General features: G+C 43.5%; 1 protein-coding gene across 2 annotated transcripts in view; it reads left to right on the top strand.

Moving 5' to 3' along the window:
• Positions 1 to 27,266, top strand: part of AGBL1 (ATP/GTP binding protein like 1) — a 366,565-nt gene that overhangs the window by 63,701 nt on the left and 275,598 nt on the right. For both annotated transcript variants that reach the window (XM_033920995.1, XM_033920994.1), the window contains exons 7-9: positions 13,110 to 13,318; positions 18,867 to 19,023; positions 20,216 to 20,283. In XM_033920995.1, the coding sequence (XP_033776886.1) occupies positions 13,110 to 13,318; positions 18,867 to 19,023; positions 20,216 to 20,283 (434 nt within the window). The remainder of the gene's footprint in view (positions 1 to 13,109; positions 13,319 to 18,866; positions 19,024 to 20,215; positions 20,284 to 27,266) is intronic.

The following is a 27,266-nucleotide window of genomic DNA, read 5'->3' as shown; positions in this document are numbered from 1 at the left end:
CCCACCTGCACATAGAAAGATGATGGCAGATAAAGGCCAAATGGCCCATTCAGTCTGCCCATCTGCAGCATCCACTATCTCCTCCTCTCCCTAAGGCAGTGGTTCTCAACCCTGTCATGGGGACCCCCCAGCCAGTCGGGTTTTCAAGATATCCCTAATGAATATGCATGAGAGAGATTTGCATACCTGTCACTTCCATTATATGCAAATCTCTCTCATGCATATTCATTAGGGATATCTTGAAAACCCGACTGGCTGGGGGGGGGGGGGGGGTCCCCAGGACAGGGTTGAGAACCACTGCTTAAGGGATCTCACATGCCTTTTCCATGCTTTCATGAATCCAGACACAGTCTTTGTCTCCACCATCTCTGGCGGGAAACTATTCCATCTACCACCCTTAGTTTTTTGTTTTTTTTTTAACAGAATTTCCTTAGATTACTCCTGAACCTATCACCTCATAACTTCATCCTATGCTCCCTCATTCTGGAGTTTCCTTTAAGAATTACCATACTGGGACAGACTGAAGGTCCATCAAGCCCAGTATCCTGTTTTCAACAGTGGCCAACCGAGGTCTCAAGTATCTGTCAGAAACCCAAATAGTAGCAACATTCCAGAGTTGAGATTGTGATGTCATAATGCCTCATTCCACCAATGCCTAAGAGCCAAACTCATCAGTGATGTCACAATGGCTTGATTGTCCTATACTTGGCTCACATAAGAACATGAGAATAGCTATACCTGGGACATACTGAAGGTCCATCAAGCCTAGTATCCTGTTTCCAACAGTGGCCAACCCAGGTACCAAGTACCTAGCTAGATCCCAAGTAGCAAAACAGATTCTATGCTGCTTATCCTAGGAATAAGCAGTGGATTTCCCCAAGCCTTAAGTGTTTGAGGCTTGTGCAAATGAGGATAGAGCTTGCAGAGATGGGACAGGGACAGAACTCGCAGGGAAGGGTTTTATGCAAATCTCTCTCATACATATTCATTAGGAATTTCCTGACAATCTGGCTTGTTGGCAGCTCTTGAGGACTGGAGTGAAGATCACTCATCTGCAGTAAATGTTTTGTTTACTAAGAACATAAAATCCCCATAAACATCGCTATACCAGTACAGACGGAAGGTCCATCAAGCTCAGTTTCCTGTTTCCAACAGAGGTCAATCCAGGTCATAAGTACTCAAAGTGTAAAACAGATTTTATGGGGCTCGTCCCAGCTATTATTGGCCAATTCATATGTGTTAATTGGCAGTATAAGTTATTTTTGAGTTAGCCTTCAATCCATAACCCTACTGTATGCTCCCCCAGGGTTAAATGGCAGTCGAGTATGACTCCTAAAATCCAGTTGTCATCCAGTTCCTTTAAAAAATAGTCGTTAATATTAAAACAACTTGATATGCCATTTCTTACAGTCGTATATCTGTCATGATGCAACTTTTGTAATCACTGTTTTTGCAGTTGTTCATGTTTCACTTCATATGTAAATTCTTTGAAAAATCAATAAAGATATTTGGAAAAAAAAAGTCTTCCTCTCTCCCAATTCTTGAGGGCGCGTAAGATTTGTTTGTCAACAGAAGAATATGAACAGCAATCTTCAGACCTCTGTGAGAGGTTTATTAAAAGAAGCAGTGGCTTACCAAGGGGGGGGGGAGGTCCATCCCGAGTGCAGCCTTAGGGGGGGTGCACAGCCGGCCAGGTCCAGAAAATTCTACCGGGCCGATCAGCCTGCCTCTTCCCGATGTCAATTCTGCCGTCGGAGAGGAAGTTTGGGCCAGCCAATCACTGCCTAGCTCGGCGGAACTTCCTCTCTGACGGCAGAATTGATGTTGGGGAGAGGAATGCTGGTTGGCCCGACGCAGGGAAGGAGAGCTTGGGGTGGCAACGGCTTTGGGGCATGTTACCCGATAGTGGTGACTTGGGGGGCTGTTCCCCAATGGCGGCGGCAATGGCGTAGGGGAGGGCAGGGAGAAAGAAAGAAAGGGGGCAGGCAGGGAGACAGAAGGAAAGACTCCATTTCCAAGCTGCTGACAACTACAAGTGACTTTAAATCATTTCGAAAAAAAATCAAAACTCTGCTATTCAAAAAAATCTATACAGCCTTCTTACTCCCCCCTCGCATCCTCCCTCCTCCTTGCAAATTTCCAGCTGACCTCCTACCCCTCTACTAATATCTCCTCAATGACTCTATCAATTAATTAACCCCAAACTGCATCTTCCCTACAAGTATACCTCAATTCTCCATCCTTCCTTCTATCTCTCACCAATGCCTATACTATGTAACCACCCTAAATTGTAACTTCCTGGAAATGTCCAGCTATCTTCTACTGTAATCCACTTAGAACTGCAAGGTACAGGCGGAATATAAGTCACTAATGTAATGTAATGTGCTCATACATATGCCCCTAGATTCTATATATGACATCCAAAATTCTACGCCAAAATTTCATCATATGCCCAAATTGTGTGTGCAACTTAGAAACATAGAAATATGATGGCAGATAAAGGCCAAATGGCCCATACACAACATCCACTATCTCCTCCTCTCCCTAAGAGATTCCACGTGTCTGTCCCATACTTTCTTAAATTCAGATAGTCTTTGTCTCTCCACCTCTACCAGGAGAATATTCTACACAACTACTACCCTTTCTGTAAAAAAGTATTTCCTTAGATTACTCCAAAGCCTATCACCTCTTAACTTCATCCTAAGCCCTGTTATTCCAGAGTTTCCTTTCAAATGAAGAGACTCGACTCATGTGCATTTACGCCAAGTAGATGTTTAAATGTCTCTATCAATCTCCTCTCTCCCTCCTTTGCTCCAAAGTATACATATTGAGATCTTTAAGTCTGTCCCCATACGCCTTATCATGAAGACCACACACCATTTTAGTAGCCTTCCTCTGGACCAATTCTGTGGTCTCCAGAATTGTACACAATATTCTAATGAGGTCTCACCAGAGTCCTATACAGGGGCATAAATACCTCCTTTTTCCTACTAGCCATACCTCTCCCTAGCATCCTTCTAGCTTTTGCCATCACCTTTTCAATCTGTTTGGCCACCTTAATTGATGAATGAACCCTTAACTAGGAACAATTGGACGCTAACAGTTAATTGGCACAGATTAGAATGTGCACGTGCAACTGACTGCATACTATTCTAGAAGGCTTAGCATCTAACTTTCATAGTAGGTGTCTGCAAAGGAGCGTGTGGCCTGAGGTGTGCCAGGGGTGTTTCAAAATGTTGCATGCAGAATTACAGAATTTACCTAAATTGGGTGCCGGCATATATTGAGTACCAGATCTGTGCCAAATGCTACTGTATGAAGGCATGCTGGCCCAAGTAAATTAGATGCTGAGTAGGGAGTAAAAGGCCATGGTTCCTATTGAGAAGGATGAAAAAATCAATTGAAGAGGAAGTAGTGAAAGTTCTTCTTCACCCAGAGAGTGGTAGAAATCTGGAACGCTCTTCTGGAGGCTGTTATAGGGGAAAGCACCATCCAAGGATTCAAGACAAGGTTAGACGAGTTCCTGCTGAACCAAAACGTATGCAGGTAAGTCTAGACTCAATTAGGGCACTGGTCTTTAACCTAATGGCTGCCGCGTGAGCAGACTGCTGGGAATGATGGACCACTGGTCTGACCCAGCAGCTGCAATTCTTAAGTTCTTATGAAACATTCAAGATAATGAAGGGAATAGACTTAGTAGATAAAGGCAGGTTGTTCACCCTGTTACAGGGGAAAACACCCTCCAGGGACTCAAGACAAAGTAGATAAAGACAGGTTGTTCACCCTCTCCGAGGTGGAGAGAAAGAGAGGGCACTCTCTAAAGTTGAAAGAGGACAGATTCCGTACAAATGTAAAGAAGTTCTTCTTCACCCAGAGAGTGGTAGAAAACTGGAACACTCTTCCAGAGTCTGTTATAGGGGAAAACACCCTCCAGGGACTCAAGACAAAGTAGATAAAGACAGGTTGTTCACCCTCTCCAAGGTAGAGAGAACAAGAGGGCACTCTCTAAAGTTGAAAGGGGATAGATTCCGTACAAACGTAAGGAAATCTGGAACGCTCTTCTGGAGGCTGTTATTGGGGGAGAACACCCTCCAGGGATTCAAGACAAAGTTAGGCAAGTTCCTGCTGAATGTAGGCAGGTAAGGCTAGACTCAGTTAGGGCACTGGTCTTTGACCTAAGGGCTGCCGCGTGAGCAGACTGCTGAGAACGATGGACCACTGATCTGACCCAGCAGCAGCAATTCTTCTGTTCTTCTGTTCTAAGTTCACTCTGAATTTAGATAAGGTAATACACGGGTGGGAATGCAGCCTTCAGGCGAAGAAAGCAACAAAATAACTTTTTATGCCTTTAGGATTTTTTAGAGGCAAAAATTGTCAATGGGTATTATTCAGATTGGTATGTAAGGGAAGCGTATCTCTGCTACATGAGGAGCTTACTTACAGCTGAGTCACTGGGTCTTATTCCAGGAATCTTGACGCGTTGAGAAGGTCTTACCTATTTTTTTCCACGCTCTCTCTGAATATTGCCGACAGTGGTTGCAGTGGAGTCGCTAGACCAGTGGTTTCCAACCCAGATCTTTTAACACATCTGATCAGGTTTTCCGACTAGCCACAATGAATACACACGAGAGAGGGTTGTATACCACAGAGACAGGGCATGTAGGTTTATTTTGAGGATATTCATTGTGGCTATCTGTGAATATCCTATGGATAAATGGGTAAAGTAACCCCGCACTATATCTCTGCCCATTCTGACTAGCAAAACCATGCGGCTCTTGCCCTCCAGAGCTGATTCAAGATGTTATTGATAGCTGTCTGGGGGTGTTTTTCCTGATGTTGAAACGCACCATTATTCACCCACTATAAAAAAAGTCACAGCTAGATCAGGGTAGGGTTGAGATTTACCATCCAATTGTTAATTTGGCTTTGCTGGGGAAAAGTGATTGAGTAATCTATAGCAACACAGCTGTCACATATTCTAGATGACTGTAATTTTATAGACCCAAATCCGTTGTTGGTTTTTTTTTATTTTTATTTTTTGCTGTGCTCAGAGTACCAAGACTTTACTGTACCCTCCAGATACGATACATGTGAACTAAAACAGTAAACAGCAGGAACCAGAATTTCAAAAGGAAATCATCCCACTTGTTTTTATAAGGCTTGCTTTGGCCCTGATTCCCAGCACCGACGACACTGGTCCTGAATAAAGCCTAGAACAATTTTTAAAGGGACTTTTCCTACAGGCAAATCCCCTATTTAGGCAACAAAATCTCTTTGAAAATTGCTAAATTGATTGCATGGGATAATTTTCTAAAGCTTTTTCCATGTGCAAATCTGTTTCACGGATGCAAGAGGACTTACCCGCATATACTCGCATATAAACTGGGATTTTTGGGCCAAAAAAATTGGCCCAAAAGTGGGGGGTCCCTGTTTATATTTGGGCCCAGCACCCAGTACCCACCCAGACTTATTGCAGGCCTCCGCTGGGTCACCAGGCTCTGCACCCTGTCCCCCCTCCCTACCCGTCCATCTCTGCCGCTGGAATCCCTGGTGGTCCAGAGGTGTAGCGGGCAGGAGCGAGCTTTCCATGCTCCTGCCCCGCTGCTAACCCGGCCGGTCGCTGCTGCGAGTTCCGGCTTCAGCTGCTGAGCGGTACTGAGCAGGAGCACGCTTTGTCACTGCTATTGCTTGCCGAGCGGCTTCCTGAATGACTTCCACGAATTCTTGTTAGAATTTGCGGGATCCATTCAGAAAGCTAACCCTAAATGTTCTGAGAGAGCTATGTGAAAATCAATATTGATGATTTGCATCATTTTCAAATAAATTTATACCAAGATCATCGATTGCACAGTTTTCGTCCTTTGTTTTGGTTTCTACATATAGTTCAGTGGTCTCCAACTCAAACCCTATGCAGGGCCACATTTTGGATTTGTAGGTACCTGGAGGGCCTCAGAAAAAAAGAGTTAATGTCTTATTAAAGAAATGACAATTTTGCATGAGGTCAAACTCTTTATAGTTTATAAATCTTTCCTTTCGGCTAAGTCTTAATAATAATATTGTCATTTATAGCTAAAGAGACATGTGATCAAGAAACTGTTTTATTAAACAGACCGAGGGCCTCAAAACAGTGCCTGGCGGGCCGCAAGTGGCCCCCAGGCTTGAGACCACTGATATAGTGGGTGTCCAGTTGAATTTATACTATCTCTATGAATGTCTATGTATCGGGGGATGTTACTGTTTGCATGCTACATTAATAAAGGAAACTAGAACGCTGCTGGATTAGACGTTCGCGCCAACAGCCAGAGAGTTTGAACTGTCCAGCTGTGCAAACACAGATGGGTACTTGTATTAGATGCATATAGTTCTTAAGCTTGTTGGTTGATTATCACATCCCTGACAGCTTTAAATGCTTTTTAGTGAGATGTAGCCTAGAATCGGCGATGACACGGTATTTTTAGTAAAAGGAATATTAGAGCTTGGAAAGAAAATTAGAGGAAATGGCTAGAATTATTTTTAAAGGGCAACAAAGTAGCTGTTTATGAATATTTATGAAATCAATTATATATTTTTACTTTTTAGTATCAAAATATAGAAATGGCAATACTGAGAATAGACGAGGCCAATGTTCAAAAAAATCTGAGGTCCTAAATTTTGGAATATAAGTTGTTTGCTCAAGGGGTTCCTTTACTAAGCTGCACTAAAAAGTGGCCTGCCCCATGGGTTTCCTGCAGGCTGATGCCACTTATAGCATGACAGGAAAATGGCCGCATTTCCATGCTTGTAATAATAAATAACCTGGTGTAACTACACAATAGGTAGTGATAAAAGTTCACATTTTTAAAAATACCCAAAGTGGAATATAAAATTAGAAATATACAGTCAATTCTTGAAGGAAGACAAATTCTTCTGAATTAGTTGTCCTATGATTTTAATACTGAACCATCACGTCTATTCAAGGAGAAAGGACCTCAGACAGGTTTTTCATTCCATACAAGACAGCTGAGACAGCTTTTACAGCTGAATAAAACCATATTTTAATCATTGGTCCTCCTCCTAAATTTTTCTAGTTTGAACTTTTAATAAATACAACCTCGGACTGGGGGAGAAACAAATAAAGCAATCTTACGTAGTGGCCGATCTGTATAAATAAAGTCAATTATTTATTTGTATAGGACCAGAGCTGGGACCTGGCTTGCTAGCTGGAGTCCTATCACAGGCAAGCACTAGACACTCCTCTCACGTCTCAAAATAAAATAGACCATACCGGGAAGTAAAACTCTTCCACTTTCCGAAAGAACACTTGCTTGAACAATGGCCAAAACTTTGCAGCAGTCGCTCTAACGAGATACAGCCTCTTCCCCTATGACTTCTGCTATAACTCCAACCGCCTCTTTTACTAAAGCACGCTATCTGATTTAGTGCGCGCTAAATTCTAACGTGCCCATTATATTCTATGGATGTGTTAGCATTTAGCGCACGATAAATCGGCTAGTGCGTCTTAGTAAAAGAACCCCCAAATTTGTAAAAGGACCCCCAAAGGTGTAAATCCTCCATGATGGATGGATTTGATCAGGTGGGTTGGGGATATCCACAAGAAGAGATTGGTGCCCGCACCAACAGCACGGCAGCGAGCGGCACTCAAGGTCAAAGTAGGCACGGTTAGGGGTTGCGATGACCTTACGCGCCGCTATGCATGATTCTCTGTAAAACTTACCCCCTGTTTTAGTAAGGTGCGCTCACCGATTAGCGCGCACTAATTGAATTAGCGCGTGCTAAACGCTAACGCGTCCATAGACTAACATGCACATGCGAGCATTAAGCGCGCGCTAAATCGATTAGTGTGCGCTATTCAGTAGGCGCACCTTAGTAAAAGAAGGCCATAGGCGCTGGAAATGTAGGCCTCTGAAACCCTGGCCACCATTAGCAGCGCCTAAAGTTTTTCTTGGGCGCCGGTAGCCACAATTCTATTAACAGTGCCTATTGTGGCGCTAAGCGCGATTCCATAACAGGCGCTTATTATACAATTCTGCTTTCTCGGCCCAATGCCTGCACCTAAGTTAAGCGCCCAACAGCTCCTAACTCATAAAAACCGCCCATGATCCACCCCCTAACCACACCCACTTTAAGCTATACATCAGTGGTTCCCAAACCTGTCCTGGAGGACCCCCCCAGGCCAGTCGGGTTTTCAAGATAGCCCTAATGAATATGCATGGAGCAGATCTGCATTCCTGGCATCTCCATTATATGCAAATCTCTGTCATGCATATTCATTAGGGCTATCTTGAAAACCCGACTGGCCTGGGGGTCCTAATCTAATCTAATCTAAACCTTAAGTTTATATACCGCATCATCTCCATGAGTATGGAGTTCGACACGGTTTACAAGAACTTAAATAATAGGTAGAGAAGAAGAAAAAGGTTTACATGAACTTATGTGTAGAAGGGAGGAGAAAAAGGGGGGGAGGATAGAGTTACAATTTGGTGAAAAGCCAAGTTTTCAGTTGTTTGCGGAATAATTGAAGGGAGCCCAGATTCCGCAACGGGATGGTAAGGTTGTTCCAAAGACCTGTGATTTTGAAGAGAAGGGATTTTCCCAGTTTGCCTGCATAGCGGATGCCGTGTAGAGAGGGGAAGGATAGTTTATACCTTTGGGCAGTTCTGGAGGAGTCAGGACTGGAAGAATTGAAAGATAGTGGGATAAGGGGGGGGGGGGAGGATGCCGTGAATGATCTTAAAAACCAGGCAGGAACATTTGAAATGGATTCTGGAGATTATTGGGAGCCAGTGAAGTTTGACAAGGAGTGGGGAGGCATGGTCAGATTTGCATTTTGAGATCAGCTTGGCTGCAGTATTCTGGATTAGTTGGTTTGGGAACCACTGCTGTACATGATTGGCATGCGGCCAGTGCCATTTTTTAAGCGCCGTGTACATAATCCTGGCCTTTAGGTGCTTGTCTCTTGAAGTTAGAAGCCTAAACTTCAAATTGACCCCAAAGAACCCTAAAGTATTAATTTTTGCCAGAAAGCAGATGTTTTACAGAATGCCAGAGGAAAATTGCCAACTTTCCTGCACAGCCCTGATCAAAATAACTCAGTACAAAAGGTTGGGAGGTTGGGGGGGAACGTTTAATTTCCACACTGACAAGACTTCACCTTTCTGCTGAGAGAGATTGTAAAACAAGGCGCATTGAAACTACCAAGACATTTTGCAAAGATTAACATATGGTTGCCATGGCAACCATTATTATTATTTTTTTTTTAAACGGGGATCCTAGGAGTAAATGGGTCTGGTTCTAATATTACTTTAATTACTCCATAATCTATCGCATTACACATCTCTTTCATCGTATTACAGAAAAAAAAAAATATCCATAATCACATTACAGAAATTTTTTGTTAAAAAAGTCTTCATTTTTAGGGTAGATAGCCACCTGCTGAAAAACAAGTGTGTAAATTGTTTTGAGGGTTTTTTAAAATTCTTTTTTTTTTAATATTCTTTATTCATTTTTAAAATCAAATACCGTACATAGTGCAAACATATGAACAATCAATCAAGTAATATGACATACTATACCAATAAATAATATACAGCTATTTAACCCCCTTCCCACCCCCTAGCCCACCCCCTCCCACCCCTCCAGGGGTATCTCAGGACAAAGGTCGCCCCTAACGTCACAGCCTAAGGTCTTAAAATAAGAAACTGCTTTCTTCTCTTCTGGGTAGGACGAGATACGTCTGGATACATTCTTATTTTATTTGATAGAAAGGGAACATCTTTATATTTAAAAAAACAACTTAAGCATTTATTCTCTATCTGAATCAATAGCAAATTGTACCAAATAGAATAACAGGAACTTGTGTCTCTGTATCCGACCCCTCCAGGAAATTAGATAAATCCAAACTATCGGCAGATAAATTCTGCTGATTGGGATTTTGAGACCTAACTCTTTTAGGAGAGAGGTGGATAAGAAGGCTCGGGCACTTTGGCGTTTAAACATAACTATTGCAGGTATAGAAAACACTTTTGGCAAATTGATAATCCGAAAATTGCATCTCCTTATTGGAATTTTCCACCATTTCTTGCTTGAAATGAAGACTTACGCACTCTCTTTAACCCAGGTTAGTGCTTGCATTTCCAAAGTTTTTAATCTGGCGTCAGTCCGCCGATTTATTTTCCAAACTTGAAATTTTATTTTTTAATCCCGAACTTTCTGAAAATACAGTAGTACAACGTTGAGAAAGTGGCTGTATCTGTTTTCCTAGAGAGATCCGAAGATGAGATGTAGCCTCCCAAATCGACTCCATATTAAAAGACTTCAGGCTTCTGTAGGGGCAAAAACCCAGTGCTGAGAGCCTTTGCAGAGGAAACAGTAATAATAATAATGGTGTCAGATCAAAAGAGCGCCGGGACAAAGGCGCGCCCAGACAATTGAGCGCAGCGCGCGCTGCCACGCCGCTCTAAATTACTGTTTTTAGTGCTCCGATGGGGGGGCGTGGGGGGAACCCCCCCACTTTACTTAATAGACATCGCACCGCGTTGTGGGGGGTGTGGGGGGTTGTAACCCCCCACATTTTACTGAAAACTTCACTTTTTCCCTATTTTAGGGAAAAAGTTCAGTTTACAGTAAAATGTGGAGAGTTACAACCCCCCAAACCCCCCATAACGCCGGCGCGATGTCTAAGTAAACTGGGGGGGGGGGGGTTCCCCAACAAAACCCCCCTTCGGAGCCCCTAAAAACTGTAATTTAGAGCGGCGCAGCGGCGTGCGCTGCGCTCAATTGTCGGCGCGTGCTTTTGTCTTTCGCGCCGTTGTCTATGAACCATAATAATAATAACTTTATTTTTATATACCGCCATACCACAAACAGTTCTAAGCGGTTTACAAGGGAAGAGACTGTATACAGACAGCGACATTACAGCGAACTTTCGAATTTACATTGGCTTGTTAAGTTTAGTCAGGTTTATCTGGAAGTGTATTGAGAGTACATCAGGTTGAGGTGGGGTCAGAGAAATTTGTCAAAGACTTAAGTTTTTATTGACTTTCTAAACGTTTGGTACGAGAGTGCGTTTGAGATAAAGTTGGTTAAACATTTGTTCCATTTGCCTGCTTGGAATGATAGTGTTCTATCGAAGTATCTCTTGTAGGTGCAGCCCTTTAGGGATGGAAAAGCGAACAAGTAGGTACTGCGCGTATTAGTTGTGACTGGGAATTCGAATTGCTGAGACGGATAGGTTGGGGATGAACATGTCACGGTTTTGAAGCAAAGGCAAGCAAACTTAAAAATAACGCTTGCTTCCACAGGCAGCCGGTGGAGTTTTTTGTAATATGGGCTTACATGGCACTGGCAGTAGAAATCTTCGAAAGAATTTACGTTCGTTCCAGTCTCCCTTCCGGCTGCAATGCTGGAGAAAAAACCCCTCTCCTCCTGCCTCTTCACAGGGCTGGACCCCCCGCCCTGCTGGGTCAGTGTGGGAGCGTCCCGATTCGAGCCTTGCGTCGGCAGCTTCTCCATCACTCCAGCTGCTCCTGCTGCTGCAGGACGAGCTGAAGGACTCCGCTCCTCCGGGGATAAGCTTACGGGTGTGTCTCTTTGGAATAAGCTGACTGGCCAATTGTGGCTTTGTACGAAATTGATATTTGTACATGTTTTTTTGTGAACTACTTCCGTAGAAGCTGTTTGAATACTGTTTTCTGCAGTATTGTTTTATTTATAACACTAGTATTTTAGCCCGTTACATTAACGGTTGCTAGAATATATGTCTGTCTCTCTCTCCCTCCCGCTATCTGTCTCTCTCCCTGGCCCCCTTTGTCTGTCTGTCTTTCTGTGTCTCTCCCTGCCCCTGTGTCTTTCTTCTTTTCTTTCTATCTATCTGTCTCTCTTCCTGCCTCCTATGCAGCAGCATTTCTCTCCCACCACTTCCCTGTGCAGCAGCCACAGCAGCTTCCCTCCCCCTCCATTTCCCTCCCCCCCCACACCACTTCCCTGTGCAGCAGCAGCGTTTCTCCTACCCCCCTTCCCTTCCCGCGGTCTGGCCGGCTCCCTTAGTCCCTTACCGCCCCCCCCCCCTTTCCTTCCCGCGGTCCTGACAAACCTTCCGATTCCAGCAGCGTCTGCAGCACTCTACACACGCTGCTTTGGGACCTGCTACTGCCCAGCAAATCAGGGCAGTAGAAGGCCCCGAAGCAGCGTGTGTAGAGTGCTGCAGACGCTGCTTGAATCGGAAGGTTTCAGGACCCGCAGCCCTTGCCGGAGCCGAAGCGAGCTCTGGGGGTTTTTGGTTTTTTTTACGCGGGCCCAGCCGGAGCAGGAGGAGAAGCCTGGGAACCAGGAATTAGCTTTATCCTTCAGACGGCAAGAGCCGCCGCGGCCAACAGGCTCCACGCCGCCGCGCACATGCGCACTCCTACCTGCGGGTCCCTACGGCGCACGGAAAACGGGAGCACGCAGGTGGGAGTGCGCATGCGTGCTTAGGGCTTTATTATATTAGATTGATGTTTTTTTAGGTTGCATTCTTATCACTTGTAGGAAGTGTGCGGAGCAATTGTATTAGGACCAACCCCCCTGTTTTCCTAAGGTGCGCTAACCGCTAATTCATCCATAGACTAACATGCGTGTATTCAATTTTAGTGCAACTTAGTAAAACAGGGCCCATGTGTAATTGTTAATTGTAATATTGATGTCTATGTATGGGGTCCTTTTATCAAGGCACGCTAACCGATTTACCGTGCGCTAAAGATTAGTGCGTGCTAAGGTGCCAATAGAATATTTTATATATAAAATATAATGAATACCTTAGCATTTAGCGTGCGCTACTCTTTAACACGCACTAAATCAATTAGCATGCGCTAAATCGGTTAGCACGCCTTAATGAAAGGACCCCTATAGTATCATAATAAATGACGGCAAATAAAGTGTTTGTTATATGGAAACTGCGGAGATTCCAGGCGGTATATACATTTTTAAAATAAATAAATAAAATAATAAATATTACGTTAAACAAGCATTTTTAATGAGTAGATATTAGAAGTGTTTCTGTGTGCTTACGCGCAGCAAATGTCATCAATTTTCTAGAGAAAAAGAATGAATTAAATTGTTAAATTTTGTCTCAGAGTCTAACTGCAGGAGAGCTGTGAACCGAGGACACGTCTCTGGGCTGCTATGGTTGTATCAGGACTGGCATTGCTGCGACGCAGCCAACAGTTACATTCCAATACGCCGTGCTGTGCTGCGCTGTCTCAAGCATATCACCAATATCCGCTCTGGCAGAGATGCGTTCCTGCAGGCCCGGGGGATGGGAATTCTTTTTGACGCCGCACAGGTATGCCCTGTGCTTGAATTCATGAAAGCTCTACTTTCTAATGCAGCGTTTGTCTTATGAATTCATCATGCTGGAGGGATTTACTATGTGGCAAACTAAGGGGCTGAATCTATGGACGGAGCCTAAATCGGCTGGCGCCTAGATAAATGGCATTGGCCGCATGTCAATCACACTTAACTTGTTTCAGGCTTCCAGGTCTCGCTGCGTCTTTGTCAGGTAGAAACCGACGCTTCAGCCACCATGCTGTGCTCTGAAGTCTGCAGTGTGACTTTATAAATAGTGGGCTAACTGACCTGTTTGAAAACAGGGCAGTCCACCAATTTGAATTTTGGCGGGAAAGTCAGTTGGCCAGAAATTTGAATTTTATTGTGAAAGTCCATAGAATGGAAAAGTCTCTGGTAGGTTTAAAGATGTTTTCCCCGTGGAGCTGGGTTACATGTTCTCTCAGGGCTTCTACGGCATGGTGGCTGAAACGTCGGTTTCTACCTGACAAAGACGCAGCGAGGACATGTCTGGGTAAATCCGGACACCTGGTAACCCTAACTGGGAGGTGCTAGCAACCTATGGAAGGTAGAAAGGAGTTGCTGGCCATGGAAGAGGGGAGCACAGAGGTGAAGGGGAGATGCTGGTCATGGAAGAGGGGAGCACAGAGGCGAAGGGGAGATGCTGGTCAGGGAAGAGGGGAGCACAGAGGTGAAGGGGAGATGCTGGTCATGGAAGAGGGGAGCACAGAGGCGAAGGGGAGATGCTGGTCATGGAAGAGGCGAGCACAGAGGCAAAGGGGAGATGCTGGTCATGGAAGAGGGGAGCACAGAGGCGAAGGGGAGATGTTGGTCATGGAAGAGGGGAGCACAGAGGCGAAGGGGAGATGCTGGTCATGGAAGAGGGGAGCACAGAGGTGAAGGGGAGATGCTGGTCATGGAAGAAGGGAGCACAGAGGCGAAGGGGAGATGCTGGTCATGGAAGAGGGGAGCACAGAGGCGAAGGGGAGATGCTGGCCATGGAAGAGGGGAGCACAGAGGTGAAGGGGAGATGCTGGTCATGGGAGGGGAAGGGTGGTAGGGCTGAAGTTTCACGCAGGGCATCTGAAACACTTTGAAAATTACCTACAAAGTAAGTACCGAAGAAGCAAAGAAATTGTGGAGAGTCGATGTCCAGGATAAAGGCTTTATTCAAACAAATAAATAATCCACATAAAAATGTCTAGGGCCTGAACCTCTGGTGAAACATTTGGACCCAACACGGTCTGTGTTTTGACAGTATATTCTTCTTCAGCGGTCCCTATTTGGTCCTAAATGCAGGCATGTGGATCAAATAATGAACGTAAAGTCTCAACACAATAGAGATGCACAAGAACAATCTATATAGTGGTCAAGTGAACATATACAGAAAAAGATTAAAAATATTTTTTTGATCTAAAAAAGAAAAATAGATCAATTGGGCAATAAAAATTCAGAATAAATATAATTGGTACTGGGGTAGTTTTTACGCCAATGATTGCAGTAGGAGCAAGAAAAAGTGTCTTTTCTGAGGAGACAACATAGCTCCTGAATCTCTGAGTCTTTTCCTATCCCTAATAGTCACCAGTGACTAGGATAGTGGTGATATCTTTTTTTTAAGTTTTAAAGTTGTCGTAGGGTCGCCTCTCAATCCCCGCCAACGTCGGAAGCCTTCTCCACTGGTGCGGCTCGTGAGAGGAGCCGACACCGCGATCTTTTGGAGAGCAGGGAGTCCAGCGCTGGCGGCCAGTCCTGGCGGCGAGTGTAAGTAGATGCTGGGGACTCGTGCATGCGCACTCCTGTGGCCATGGACCTAAATCTCACAGATCAGAGATCACGGAAGCACGCAGGTATGAGTGCGCATGCACGGCTAGTGTTTTATTATATAGGATATATATATAAAGTTGCCACTGGGACCATCATAGCACCTTTAATGTCCTGATCACCATTATAAGTAGTGACGTGAGTCAAAAAAAATAACATGCAAATCAAATATGAACTTATCTGTGATAATCAGGCGGTCCGCTGAAATCGTGGTATGGGCGGCAACTGAGGATGTGCGATTTAAAATGTATGGAAAAGGTTCCTTTATTCATTGGTCTATATACCCAACTCGAGTTTCATATCCTTCATCAGGAGGGGATACTAGAAATTAAAAGGCTAATATGTGTCAGGCTATGAAGTATCTAAATAGTTAGTATGTGACGTTTTTTCCGCTGGTGGAATAAAGCAAATAACTTGAAAAGTAAAATTTATCCATTTCTTTATTTCCCAAGAGCAAAACAAAACTGTGGAGGCGATGATCTTGGCAAGCAGTTTACTGTGAAAAGTATTCACGGATAAAAGCGATGTGCATACTTGAGAAATCCAGTAGTACACAGAATCAGATCTGTGGTATGGACCCGGCACGGTCCCTATTTCGGTATGAAATTACCTTCTTCTGGGGTCCTTTCTGTCAAAACCACAAAGAATAGAAATGCTTGAAAGCATCCAAATTATTGTGTGATGGTGAAAGCTGGAAGGATGCTAGGTTGAATAGGGAGAAGTATGGCCAGCAGGAAAAAGGAGGTATTGATGCCCCTGTATAAGACTTTGGTGAGACCTCTTTTAGAATATTGTGTACAATTCTGGAGGCCACACCTTCAAAAAGATATAAAAAGGATGGAGTCGGTCCAGAGGAAGGCTACTAAAATGGTGTGTGGTTTTCGTTATAAGGTATATGGGGACAGACTTAAAGATCTCAATCTGTATACTTTGGAGGAGAGGCAGGAGAGGGGAGATATGATAAGAGACACGTTTAAATACCTACGTATTGTAAATGCGCATGAGTCGAGTCTCTTTAATTTGAAAGGAAACTCTGCAATGAGAGGGCATAGGATGAAGTTAAGAGGTGACAGGCTCCAGAGTAATCTGAGGAAATACTTTTTTACAGAAAGGGTGGTAGATGGCAGTACGAGATGGGCCATTTGGCCTTTATCTGCCATCATGTTTCTATAACCATAAAGCTCTATGACCTCACAATGCAGATGTAAAGAGCCTTAGTCTATAGGAAGAGGAGGAGATAGTGGATGCTGTGGATGGGCCATTTGGCCTTTATCTGCCATCATGTTTCTATGTGATGAAAATCGGAGCGCAGCTAACGCGGTCTGAGTCCAGCATTTGTGGCTTGTCAAGATCATCACCTCCACAGTTTTGTTTTGTTCTTGGTTGTCTCGTTCGGTGAAGTTTTTTTGTTTTCTTTATCTCCTTCAACATACCCTTGCATGGGCACACTTCTATTTAATATCTAGTTAAAAGCAGACTTGAAAAAGTCCACGCATAATCTGAACCACTGTGGAGAGTGGGGAGGGAGGAAGTTGCAGTCACGGAGGGTGGACTGACTGGGTAGCTACTTAGTCACCTGGTTAAATTCCTGTGAGAATTATTCTCTTTACCTCTTTGCTGGGTTTTGTGGGTTCAATCTTTGCCTCTCAGTCCTGGAAATATATATATATTTTAAATTTATCTTTTCACTTCTGTGCTCTCCAACTTCATCAGCCTAAGAGCTCAAAAAAAACCCACAGCTTAATTCTGTAAAACATGGCTATTAATTCTAACAGCGAGCGTGCACTTCATCTGTGAACTGAATGAAAATGTGAAACTGAAAATCTTCCACTCCATTCTCGCTGGTTCTCTAGTGCAGTGACTCCCAACCCTGTCCTGGAGGAACACCAGGCCAATCGGGTTTTCAGGCTAGCCCTAATGAATATGCATGAGAGAGATTTGCATAGGATGGAAGTGATAGGCATGCAAATTTGCTTCATGCATATTCATTAGGGCTAGCCTGAAAACCCAATTGGCCTGGTGTTCCTCCAGGACAGGGTTGGGAACCACTGCCCCTAGTGGTATACTGTAAAGAAGCAGATGAAAAGGGAAAATATAAATTGCACTCCGATGTTTGTGTTATCGTCTTTCCTATGTGGATATGCTCCATAAATCAATTATTTAGTTTGAATGGTCCTTTTTGTTAGATATATCTGGGCCAGAAAGCGGGCATCTTATGCTATTTAATGTTGAATTGTTTTGCGTCACTCATTATATGACTTTTTAAGATGTTGGCTCAATTTGTCTGTTCAAGTTTTATTCCGTAGGATACAGTTGATATTTGAAAATAAGTCTTTGTTCTGGTTGCGTTACTGACGCCTGACTTGATGTAAGGGAAATTAATAGTGTAGTACAAAGGAAATTTAAAAAATGGGGAAAATTGTAAATAAATAAGGTAGAAAAAGATCAAGGGCTCCTTTTATCAAGCCGCGCACGTAATAGCGTGCGTTAAACCGCCGGCCGCGCTGGCCGCTACCGCCCCCTCTTGAGCATGCGGTAGTTTTTTGGCCAGCGCGGGGGTTAACACGTGATGAAAAGTCGCACGCGTTAACCCCGCTAGCGTGGCTTGATAAAAGGAGCCCCAATTGTTGTCATGTAACGGTCAATGAAAGTGACACGGTAGCCCACAGTGGTATAAATTAATTTCCGAATTCTTGAATAAAAAAAATTAAAAAATAGTCTTAGAGACATTTGGAGCATTGAGATAAAGGAGTATATTTCTGCGTTTCGATGGCCACGATTTTGGACTTGGAGGATGAGCTGTATGGCGTCAGCATCTATGAGCCAAACTTGTTTTTTTTTCTGTTACAAAGATCTTTTTGGACCCCTGTTAGGTTACACAGGTTGGACAGTTCTAAATCTAATCGATGCTGGCACTGTCATTTAGACATAGGAACACTAGATCACCTGTTGTTCTATTGTCCTTTGATACTCAACTTTTGGAAGTCAATATGGGGACAGATTAATCTCATATTGGAATCCATAATTCCATTGACATATGAGGAACATTGCTGCATATTAAGCCCCCCATGGACCACTATAAATGCAGGCTTTTCCTAATTATGACAGGGATAGACATGCAAATGGTAATTCGCATTTGGAAAAATTGCGATCGCCTTAATTTTCCTTTTTGGTGGGCGAGTTTATGTTTATGCTATAGATATGAGAAGATGAATGCTGATATGTTGGGGCATAGTAATTGGTTTAAACTGGTTTGGGGTCCGTTGACATCTTTCATTACTTCGTTATAGTTGTCTTTTAATTTAAATTTATTTCCATACACATCTAGGACAGGGTGGTGGGTGGGGGGGGGGGTGAAGGGGATATCTCTTGATCAAATGTGTTGGAAGGGATGGGAGGGATATTTTTCTTCTGCATTGTTATTGATTGTATATAAGTGCTTATTTTGATTATAAATATTTGTATAAATCTTGGCACTTTGTATTAGTTTTGAAAAATTAATAAAGATTTTTAAAAAAGTAACAGTGGCAGAGTAATGATAGCGTTTAAAGACCAATGGACTCATTCAGTGTGCTCTACGCTGCTAGCTGTGGAAACCTGACCGTTTCTGGATCAGATCCAGATATCGAAGGGGTCTTTGTGCAATAATCGAGCAGTAATGTGCATCAGTTTAACCGCTCTCCATGAGCAGGCTTTGGTATCTGTTTTGTCTCGCTTTTCTCTAGGACTACCTGTGCAGCAAAACTACGGAATCCTTATTGAATGCAGCGACACAGGTTCTGAGGAAGTGCCATCCGAAGTTTTCTCTTCCCTTGAGTAAAATAAACAGCTCTTACTGCTTCTCTGTTCCCGGGATCCCTGTTTCTGAACCTATACCTGCAGGTATTCTACAAGCATAGAAAATGGATAAAGCATGGGTTTATGCTTAATATAGACTGCTCGATATTCAAAATGATTGAAACGGCCAGAAACAACCTCTGATTGGTTAAATCATTTGGTTGGGGCTAACCACTAATTTTATAGGGCACTGAAAATTAGCAGTTGGCACCTAAGAACAAAAGAATCGCCATATTGAGACAGATCGAAGGTCCATCAAGCCCAGTATCCTTTGTCCAATAGTGGCCAACTCAGGTCACAAGTACCTGGCAGAAACCCAAAGAGTAGCAACATTCCAGAGCTGAGATTGTGATGTCATAATGCTTCATTCCACCAATGCCTAAGAGCCAACCTCATCAGTGATGTCACAATGGCTCGATTGTCCTATACTTGGCTCACATAAGAACATAAGCCCAGTACCCTGTTTCCAACTGTGGCTAACCCAGGTCACAGGTACCTGGCAGAAACCCAAAGAGTATCAACATTCCAGAGCTGAGATTGTGATGTCATAATGCCTCATTCCACCAGTGCCTAAGAGCCAAACTCATCAATGATGTCACAATGGCTTGATTGTCCTATACTTGGCTCACATAAGAACATAAGAATTGTCATACTGGGACAGACCGAAGGTCCATCAAGCCCAGTACCCTGTTTCCAACTGTGGCCAACCCAGGTCCCAAGTACCTGGCAGAAACCCAAAGAGTAGCAACATTCCAGAGCTGAGATTGTGATGTCATAAAGCCTCATTCCACCAATGCCTAAGAGCCAAACTTATCAATGATGTCACAATGGCTCGATTGTTCTATACTTGGCTCACATAAGAACATAAGAATTGCCATACTGGAACAGACCGAAGGTCCATCAAGCCCATTATCCTGTTTCCAACAGTAGCCAACCCAGGTTCCAAGTACCTAGCTAGATCTCAAGTGTGGAAACTGGCTATTTTGGGGACATTCCAAGGGTAAAGTATGTTGGGCATGCTTTCAAACTCTTCTGCTAATATATGTTGAGTGCCTGAATTGTGCTACAAAGAGCTTCCTTCTAGACTACTTAAGGGTTAATGTAGAAAGCAACAGACGGATGTGCAGTTGGAATTTTGGTGACCAGAAAGGGGGCACCTAAGAGAATTTGAATGATGTCTGTGCCTTTCTAGTACATTTTTTCAGATCTCTGATTGGGTTACGTACTTTTCTGTTAGATATTCCCGACGATGAAGATGAGTTGGAAGAAGATGTGGAGAGTGAAGATATGGAAAACAAGGATGACGTATGTATCAGCCCAACGGCTTCTTTGCAAGGGAGACATAATTGTATCCACATGGTGTGCTTTGCAGTTGTTTAAGAGAGACCACAGTCATGGCAGGAACTTAACACGACTCACTTGCTTCCTGATTCCTAAGAAATTAACAAACTGGAGCTCAGAACAGTTTCCATTAATTTATTCAGGTACTCAAGCATTTTTCCTCAGGAAGTCTTTTCTCTCTACTGTAGCAAACTGTACAGCATGTGCCCTGAATTCCCTGGCCCGATGCCCTCTTCCTCCCTCTCTTCTTTACCTAGGGTTACCAGATGTCCAGGAAAACCTGGACATGTTCTCTTTTTTTTGAGGATTGTGCAGGAGCCTGGAGGGATTTCCAAAACCCCGGCCGTTTTTCTGGGTTTTGGAAGGCCACGAGCTCAGGGCCGTGTATGGAGGGCTTCTGCGCGTGATGTCATTGTGTCGATGTCCACGCATGCGCAGAGGCTGTCCATATGCAGCCCCAAGCTCGGGGTAGGAGACACGAGGTTTGTATGGGGGCGGGGTTGGGGTAATATGGGGCGGGGCCAGGTAGCCTCTTTTTTTTTTTTTTTAAAGAGGAAATCCGGTAACCCTACCTGCACCCATTCTCCTTCCCTCAGTGAATAATTCCAGTTGACATTAATTGTTAATGCAGGAGATAATGCAGAGCAGTTAACACAAGCGCAATAGATGCAGCTCATTGCATGGCACATTATTGTCTGAGGCGTTAACGCATACACCACTGGGGGTCGTTTTGCGACAGACAGGAGGGGGGAGGGGACTCTTTGGGCACAAGGGTGCCATAACCCTTAGAGCTGGTCCAAAACAGCATTCAGCTTGAATTTTTGGGGGGCAATCTACTAGGAAAGAAATTGTGACAGCGGACACAGTCGAAAGGAGAAAGGGTCTTTATTAGTGGTTACGTTAAAAGCACGCCCAACATTAAAAAAAATTGTGTGGGAACCAAAGTGGAGCTCATTACATACACTTATGGTGTATACCAGGAGTTCTCACATCCATTTACCAGCCTGATTTGGATTTTCAAAATGAATATATTTGAGATCTATTTGCATTCACTGTTTCCACTGCATGCAGTTAGATCTTGTGCATATTCATTATAGAAATCCGGAAAGCCAGGCTGGGTTGTGAACCTTGATGACTGGATACTGTATATCATAAGCATATGTAATCGGCTCTGCTTTGGGTCCCACACAATTAAGTCATTTTCTCCTTCTAACCATAAGGGCTTCCACAGTTTCTTTCCTTTATGAACCAAGCTACTGCGTTACCCATTAGCGCGTTCCAATCCCTATGTTAATTGTGTAACCCATTTTAGTAAAAAGGTCTCTGTGTGTTCTATGTGGAATAACTTTTGATGCTTACAAAAGCCAAACTGTTTTTGCCGCAGTTTGGCAAGGCCCATCGGGCGATTGCATTAACTTCGGCATGATTTTAATAATGCTGGCACGCAATGGTCATTTATCATTGCCACTTCGTTTCTCTCCTCCCCAGGCCCTGTCAGATGACTCAGTGCTTGACATTGCTTGCCACATACCTCCCGTACCCGATGGGGGAGGGGGTGTGCACGCATTATACAGAAGTGCACTTAAGTCTGAATGTTTTCAGAAGCAGTCGGCACCCATTGTACTGCTGGCAGGAACACAAGTGAGCAAAAGATGAATGACCAAAGAGAGACAAAAGCAATTAATCGGCAGACCATTACATCAACAAAATTGTATATATTAGGCGAAAGTAGCAGTGGGATAACAGTTGCTTTGAACATTTGGAGAGTGCTGTTCTGGAGGTGAAACAACTTTGATTTCAAATAGAAAGCTTATACTTGACCGGGGCAATTTTTAAAGCCTTTTCACAGGTAACACAATGCTTGACCCACAGAAACGGGCTATTTGGAGCTTTCAAACTGTGTATTTATTTAATTCATTCATTTTATATCCGTTCTCCCCATTGAGCTCAGAATGGGTTACAGGTTAACATACATAAAACAAAGACAAATGGTTACAGGTTGTAAGTCAAAATACATAATATATAGACAAAATGGGTTACAGTTTGCCTTACTTACAATATAGTGTGTTCATCCTAATTTGACATATACTGTATAGAGCAGTGGTTCTTAACCTGGGTTCAACCGAACCCCAGGGGTTCGGTGAGTCAGTCTCGCGGGTTCGGCGGAGGTCAAAACACACCTCCGACTCATATAGCGCTTCGGTCACGTTCAATCATCTATCAGTTATTCCGTGATTTTGATCAAGACTGATCGTGTACTCGGTTTCTTGATCTATCAATCTGTAACTAATGCCTTATATACATCAATCAATTCCTGATCAAAATTTGTGATTTAACTGATAGATGATTGAACGTGACCGAAGCGCTTATGATTCGTGATGATACGCCCCGCTTGTCCATAATTGGCTGCAGGTGATCACGCAACATCGTTTGGCCTATCTGTGCTGCAGGGGATTTGATGCGCACAGTAGTCGAATTGTAACTGTTGTGATGGTACGTCGTGTGATACCTATCTTAATATTTTAATCCCTTACTAACTATGTCGAGCAAAATACGAAAGTGGTCGGACGAATATGTACAATATGGATTCATATCTATAACGGTACGTGATGGGAGTCAGCGTCCTAATTGCATGATTTGCAATGCCAAGTTGAGTAATTCTAGTCTAGCTCCGGCAAAACTAAGGGAATAAAGAAGGGTTCGGTGAACACGCGTATGAAACTGGTGGGGTTCAGTACCTCCAACAAGGTTAAGAACCACTGGTATAGAGGATCTCATTTACATATAGGCTAACTTAAATAGTAAACATTTCTTTTGTAATCATACGGGCATTATGCAGGGGGGGGAGACTTGGCTAAAGAGGTAATATTTTATTGCTTTTCTAAAGTTCAGAAGTCCTTCGAGGGATCTGATCTGTTGAGGTAGTTGGTTCCAGTAACTTGGTATGAATTGGGAGTAGGCTCGTTGTCTGGCATTTTGGAATTGGAGGGCACAACCAGGGGGTATTTTGGGACGTGTTTCTTCCTGGGAGCAGAGCGGCCTGTTCAGAATGTATTGCGGAAGCTTAGCTGAGATGTACTCGGGTGCCATGGGAGAAGGAGAAGGGAGAGATAGAGGAGAGGGAGAAATATCAGACTAGGACAAGAACTTGTACGCTAGCATCAAGCCCTTAAAGATGCAATGTGTGGCTATGGGTAGCCAGTGTGCTGGTGCTAGAGCCTGAGAATGGGATCATGGGCACAACGGGTTCTTTAGTAGTCTGATTGCTGCATTTTGCACACATTGTAGATGTATATTCTATGCTGTCAGTCCAATGAATAGTGTGTTGCAGTAGTCCATGCGGGAGAGGACGATGGCATAGAGATGTTGGGTAAAGTCAGGTTCAGAGAACTAGTCCCTTATTTTCTGGAGTTGTTGGAGGTAGTAGAATGACAAAGAGACAACTTGTGATTGTAAAGTGATAGGTTAGGGATGAGGAGTATCCCCAGGCTGCTTACTTCATCTTTTGCAAGTTATAGTAGCTGATTCCCAGAGAAGATGCAGGTTGTAGGTGCAGTGCTCTTTGCAGATCCAAAGGAGTTCTGTTTTTGAGGCATTAAGTTGCAGTTTATTAATGGACATCCAGTTTTTGATTTTTGAGAGGCAGTTGAGGAGCTTCTTGATCTGGGAATCACAGTTATCTTCCAGTGGAAGATATAGTTGGATGCCATCTGTGACGGAATAGATCTGGATATGGTATTTATAGGTTATGTCTAGGACAGGCTTGATGTAGAGATTAAATAGTAGAGGGTATAATAGGGCCTCTTGGGAAATACCGTATTTGATTAGTTTTGGATTTGATAGGGCATTGTTGAGTAGTACATTTTGGGATCGATTACTCAGGAAGGAAGTGAACCAATGTAATGCAAAGCCCTGGTTCCAAATTTCAGAGTCTTGTAATCAAGAGATGGTGACTAATGGTATTGAAGGCTGCCTGAGGTCCAGCAGCAGTAGGAGGACATCATTTCCCTTATCCATGAGTTTCCAACAGTCGTCAATGATGTCAAGAAGGACGGTTTCCATACTGTGAAATTTTTTGAATCCAGACTTGAAGGTGGATAGGGCATCTTGCTTGTCGATGAAAGAATGTAGCTGATCGAGTACTGTTTTTTTCCCTAGGATTTTAGAGATAAAGGGTAGGATGGAGAGCAGCTTAAAGATGCTGGGCAAACTTGTGTCGAGTGTAGGTTTTTTTAAAGATTGGTCTGATGATTGCTGATTTCCAGTTTGAGCCTGATTGTAAGGAGGTGGTGATAAGAGGAAGGATGGAGTTCACGAATGCATCCTTTGCTGCAACTAGGAGGTGAGGTGGGAAGGGATCGAGGATGGAGTCCAAGGGGCAAATGAAATCTAGGATCTTGGTGAGGCTGTTATACGAGACATTTTCGAAGTGGGTTAGATTTCCAGTTCTGAGTTTAAGTATCTTGTTTGGATTGTGGGGAGTAGGTGTTGGTGGTGTGATAGTATCGAGGTGAGTTTGTATTTTGTCCATTTTGTCAGCGAAGAAGTCAGAGAGCGTTTTGCTGTCGGGTTTGGTATTGACACTCAATCAAAGTAGTAGTGACCGTACTCCAACACCGTACTGGGCCAACAATGGAATTAAGAAGTCACCCTGGCTCAATTCTAGAGACAAAGACTCAAATTCTCAAGAGCCCACAGTCAAACACCTGAACTAATCAAGGTTGTTAGACCGTTACATGGGCTATCATCGATAATAGTCTTATTTTCTCTGTGAGCCAATTTTTTGAAATTTGTAAAAATGATACTTTAATTTAATTTAAATACTAGATTCTATATGATATTCTGTTATCATTTTACTAAGTATGCTGTAAACGTGTGGTACTTAGCTCAAGTTCAAAAGCGAGCAGACGCCCACACCCGATACGACGGAAGATCTCCGTTTCGCCCTTGTAGATTTACTAAGGGCTTCTTCAGAGCAACAAGTAGTTTAACAGCATTTTGATCCAGAGCTATGCTGAGTTTTATATGCCAAACCCCGGACTATACCGGTTCCCCCCTACTGTCTTGATGAGAGGGGAATAGTTTGGTATTGAGCCTTTGGTTGTCTCCTTGCGATGTTGTAAATATCTTTTTTGTAAGTTTGAAGAGGTTTGATAACTTGTTAGGGATTTTTAGCAGTTGGTGGGCGAAGTATCTAGTATCTATTTTTGTATCTAGTGTACCTTGTTTAGATTTTTTCATGCAGATTTTTCATGCAGATTTTTCCTCCAACTGGATTTGTGTTCGTTAAGCTTGGCTTAAGTTTGCGATGCTGCTCACGCCAGGAAAATTAAAGAGGTATGGGGGAAGGGAAGGGGGATCGGGAAGGAGTGGGGGCGGGGGAGATATGCCCCTGCCCCCTGGACGCCACTCACTTTTGCTACGCCACTGGGTATAGGTACTGTTTATAGAATCTGGATGAGGAGAAGAGCACCTCACAAATGACCAAGCCCTGCCTGCAGTTTTTCCCACACAGCTCTGGGGTTTTAGCTACTGTAGTACTTGGATATACAAGGACTTAATTGCATTGATAAGTGGAGAAATGTACTAAACATTTTTCACCAAGCCATAATGAATTTTAATCAATTTGTGCTCAAAATGGATTACAGCATTGCTCAATGTGCTGCATAGTCAAAAAAAATCTAATCAATTTTGAGATTTTAAATCAACTTTTAGATATATTACTGATATCTGTTGACTGTCAACACACTGAAATTAGCTTTTATATGCCAATAGCTTCAGAGCCTATTGATTGAAAGCTATATTTTAGTTAGAATTAGGCTGTGTAGAAAGCAGCAAGAAACAGGAGATTGTTAGTGTCGTAAGCCGGTGGGTCTGAAAACAAAACGGATTTTGACCGACTGCACAGTGATATGGTGAAATGGTAAAACGACCATTGATTGCGACAGTTTCAAGAAAGCAAGTCATCCAATATGAAGGGCATCCAGTAGGTGTAGAAACGGGTGCCCCCAAAATTCAGCACTGAGCACCATTTTATAGAGGGCACACACCTTGTATGGAAGAGCATTTCGTGGAGATCCCACGCGTAGCTTTCCACAGTTGGGCTTACAGTATGCCTGCTAAAATCTGCAGTTAGACTGATCTACGGCCTGAAGAAATATGATCACGTGACACCTTTTTCCCATGAGCTGCATTGGTTTCCTGTGGAGGCCCGTATTGTGTTTAAATTGGGTTGTTTATGCTACAAAGTTGCCTTCGGTTCAGTCCCTTTCGTATTTAGCCGATAGATTCCTTATGGCGCCCTACAAGAACAGCAGAAAATCACTCCCCCCTTCTCACTTTTCCTTCCGTTAAGGGATGTAAAAGCAAGAAATATACTCTTTCATACCAAGCAGCCTTCTGCGATAAAGATTTCCGATCGCTGTTGTTCACATCTTGCTCTTATGAACATTTCAGAAAACAGTTGAAAAACCTTAAAAATTTTTGACTGAATGGATCCCATTGTAGTTTTCATATTGTGTAATCTTTTGTAAACCGCATTGAACTTATGGTTATGCGGTCTAGAAATTCGATGTTATGTTAGCAAAATTTAGGCACGGTTATGCAATATTCTGTAATTCTGCATGCAACATTTTGGCAGGGCCACACCCTCTTTTGAGATACATGCTTTGGGAGTTAGGCCTTCCTGCCTAAGCTCCGCCCCTTCTGACTCAGCAAGTTCGCACTAGGAAGTGAGGTCAATAAGGGGACCGAGGTCGGCGCGAGCAAGTTGCTGCTCGCGCCGGCGACCATTTTAAGAGGATGGAGAGGTGGAGAGGTGCTGGCATTGGGGCCCTCGCCAAGACAGTACCCATGGCGGGCTGCCCCCTTTACTATGCCACTGGAGTGGCCTAACTGCTGACCAGAATATTCAGCAGGAGTTAGTAGGCTATCTCCTGCTGAATATC

This window comes from Geotrypetes seraphini, chromosome 14 (assembly GCF_902459505.1).
Source record: "Geotrypetes seraphini chromosome 14, aGeoSer1.1, whole genome shotgun sequence".
Taxonomy (NCBI): domain Eukaryota; kingdom Metazoa; phylum Chordata; class Amphibia; order Gymnophiona; family Dermophiidae; genus Geotrypetes; species Geotrypetes seraphini.
This window is presented reverse-complemented; position numbering and strand designations above follow the sequence as displayed.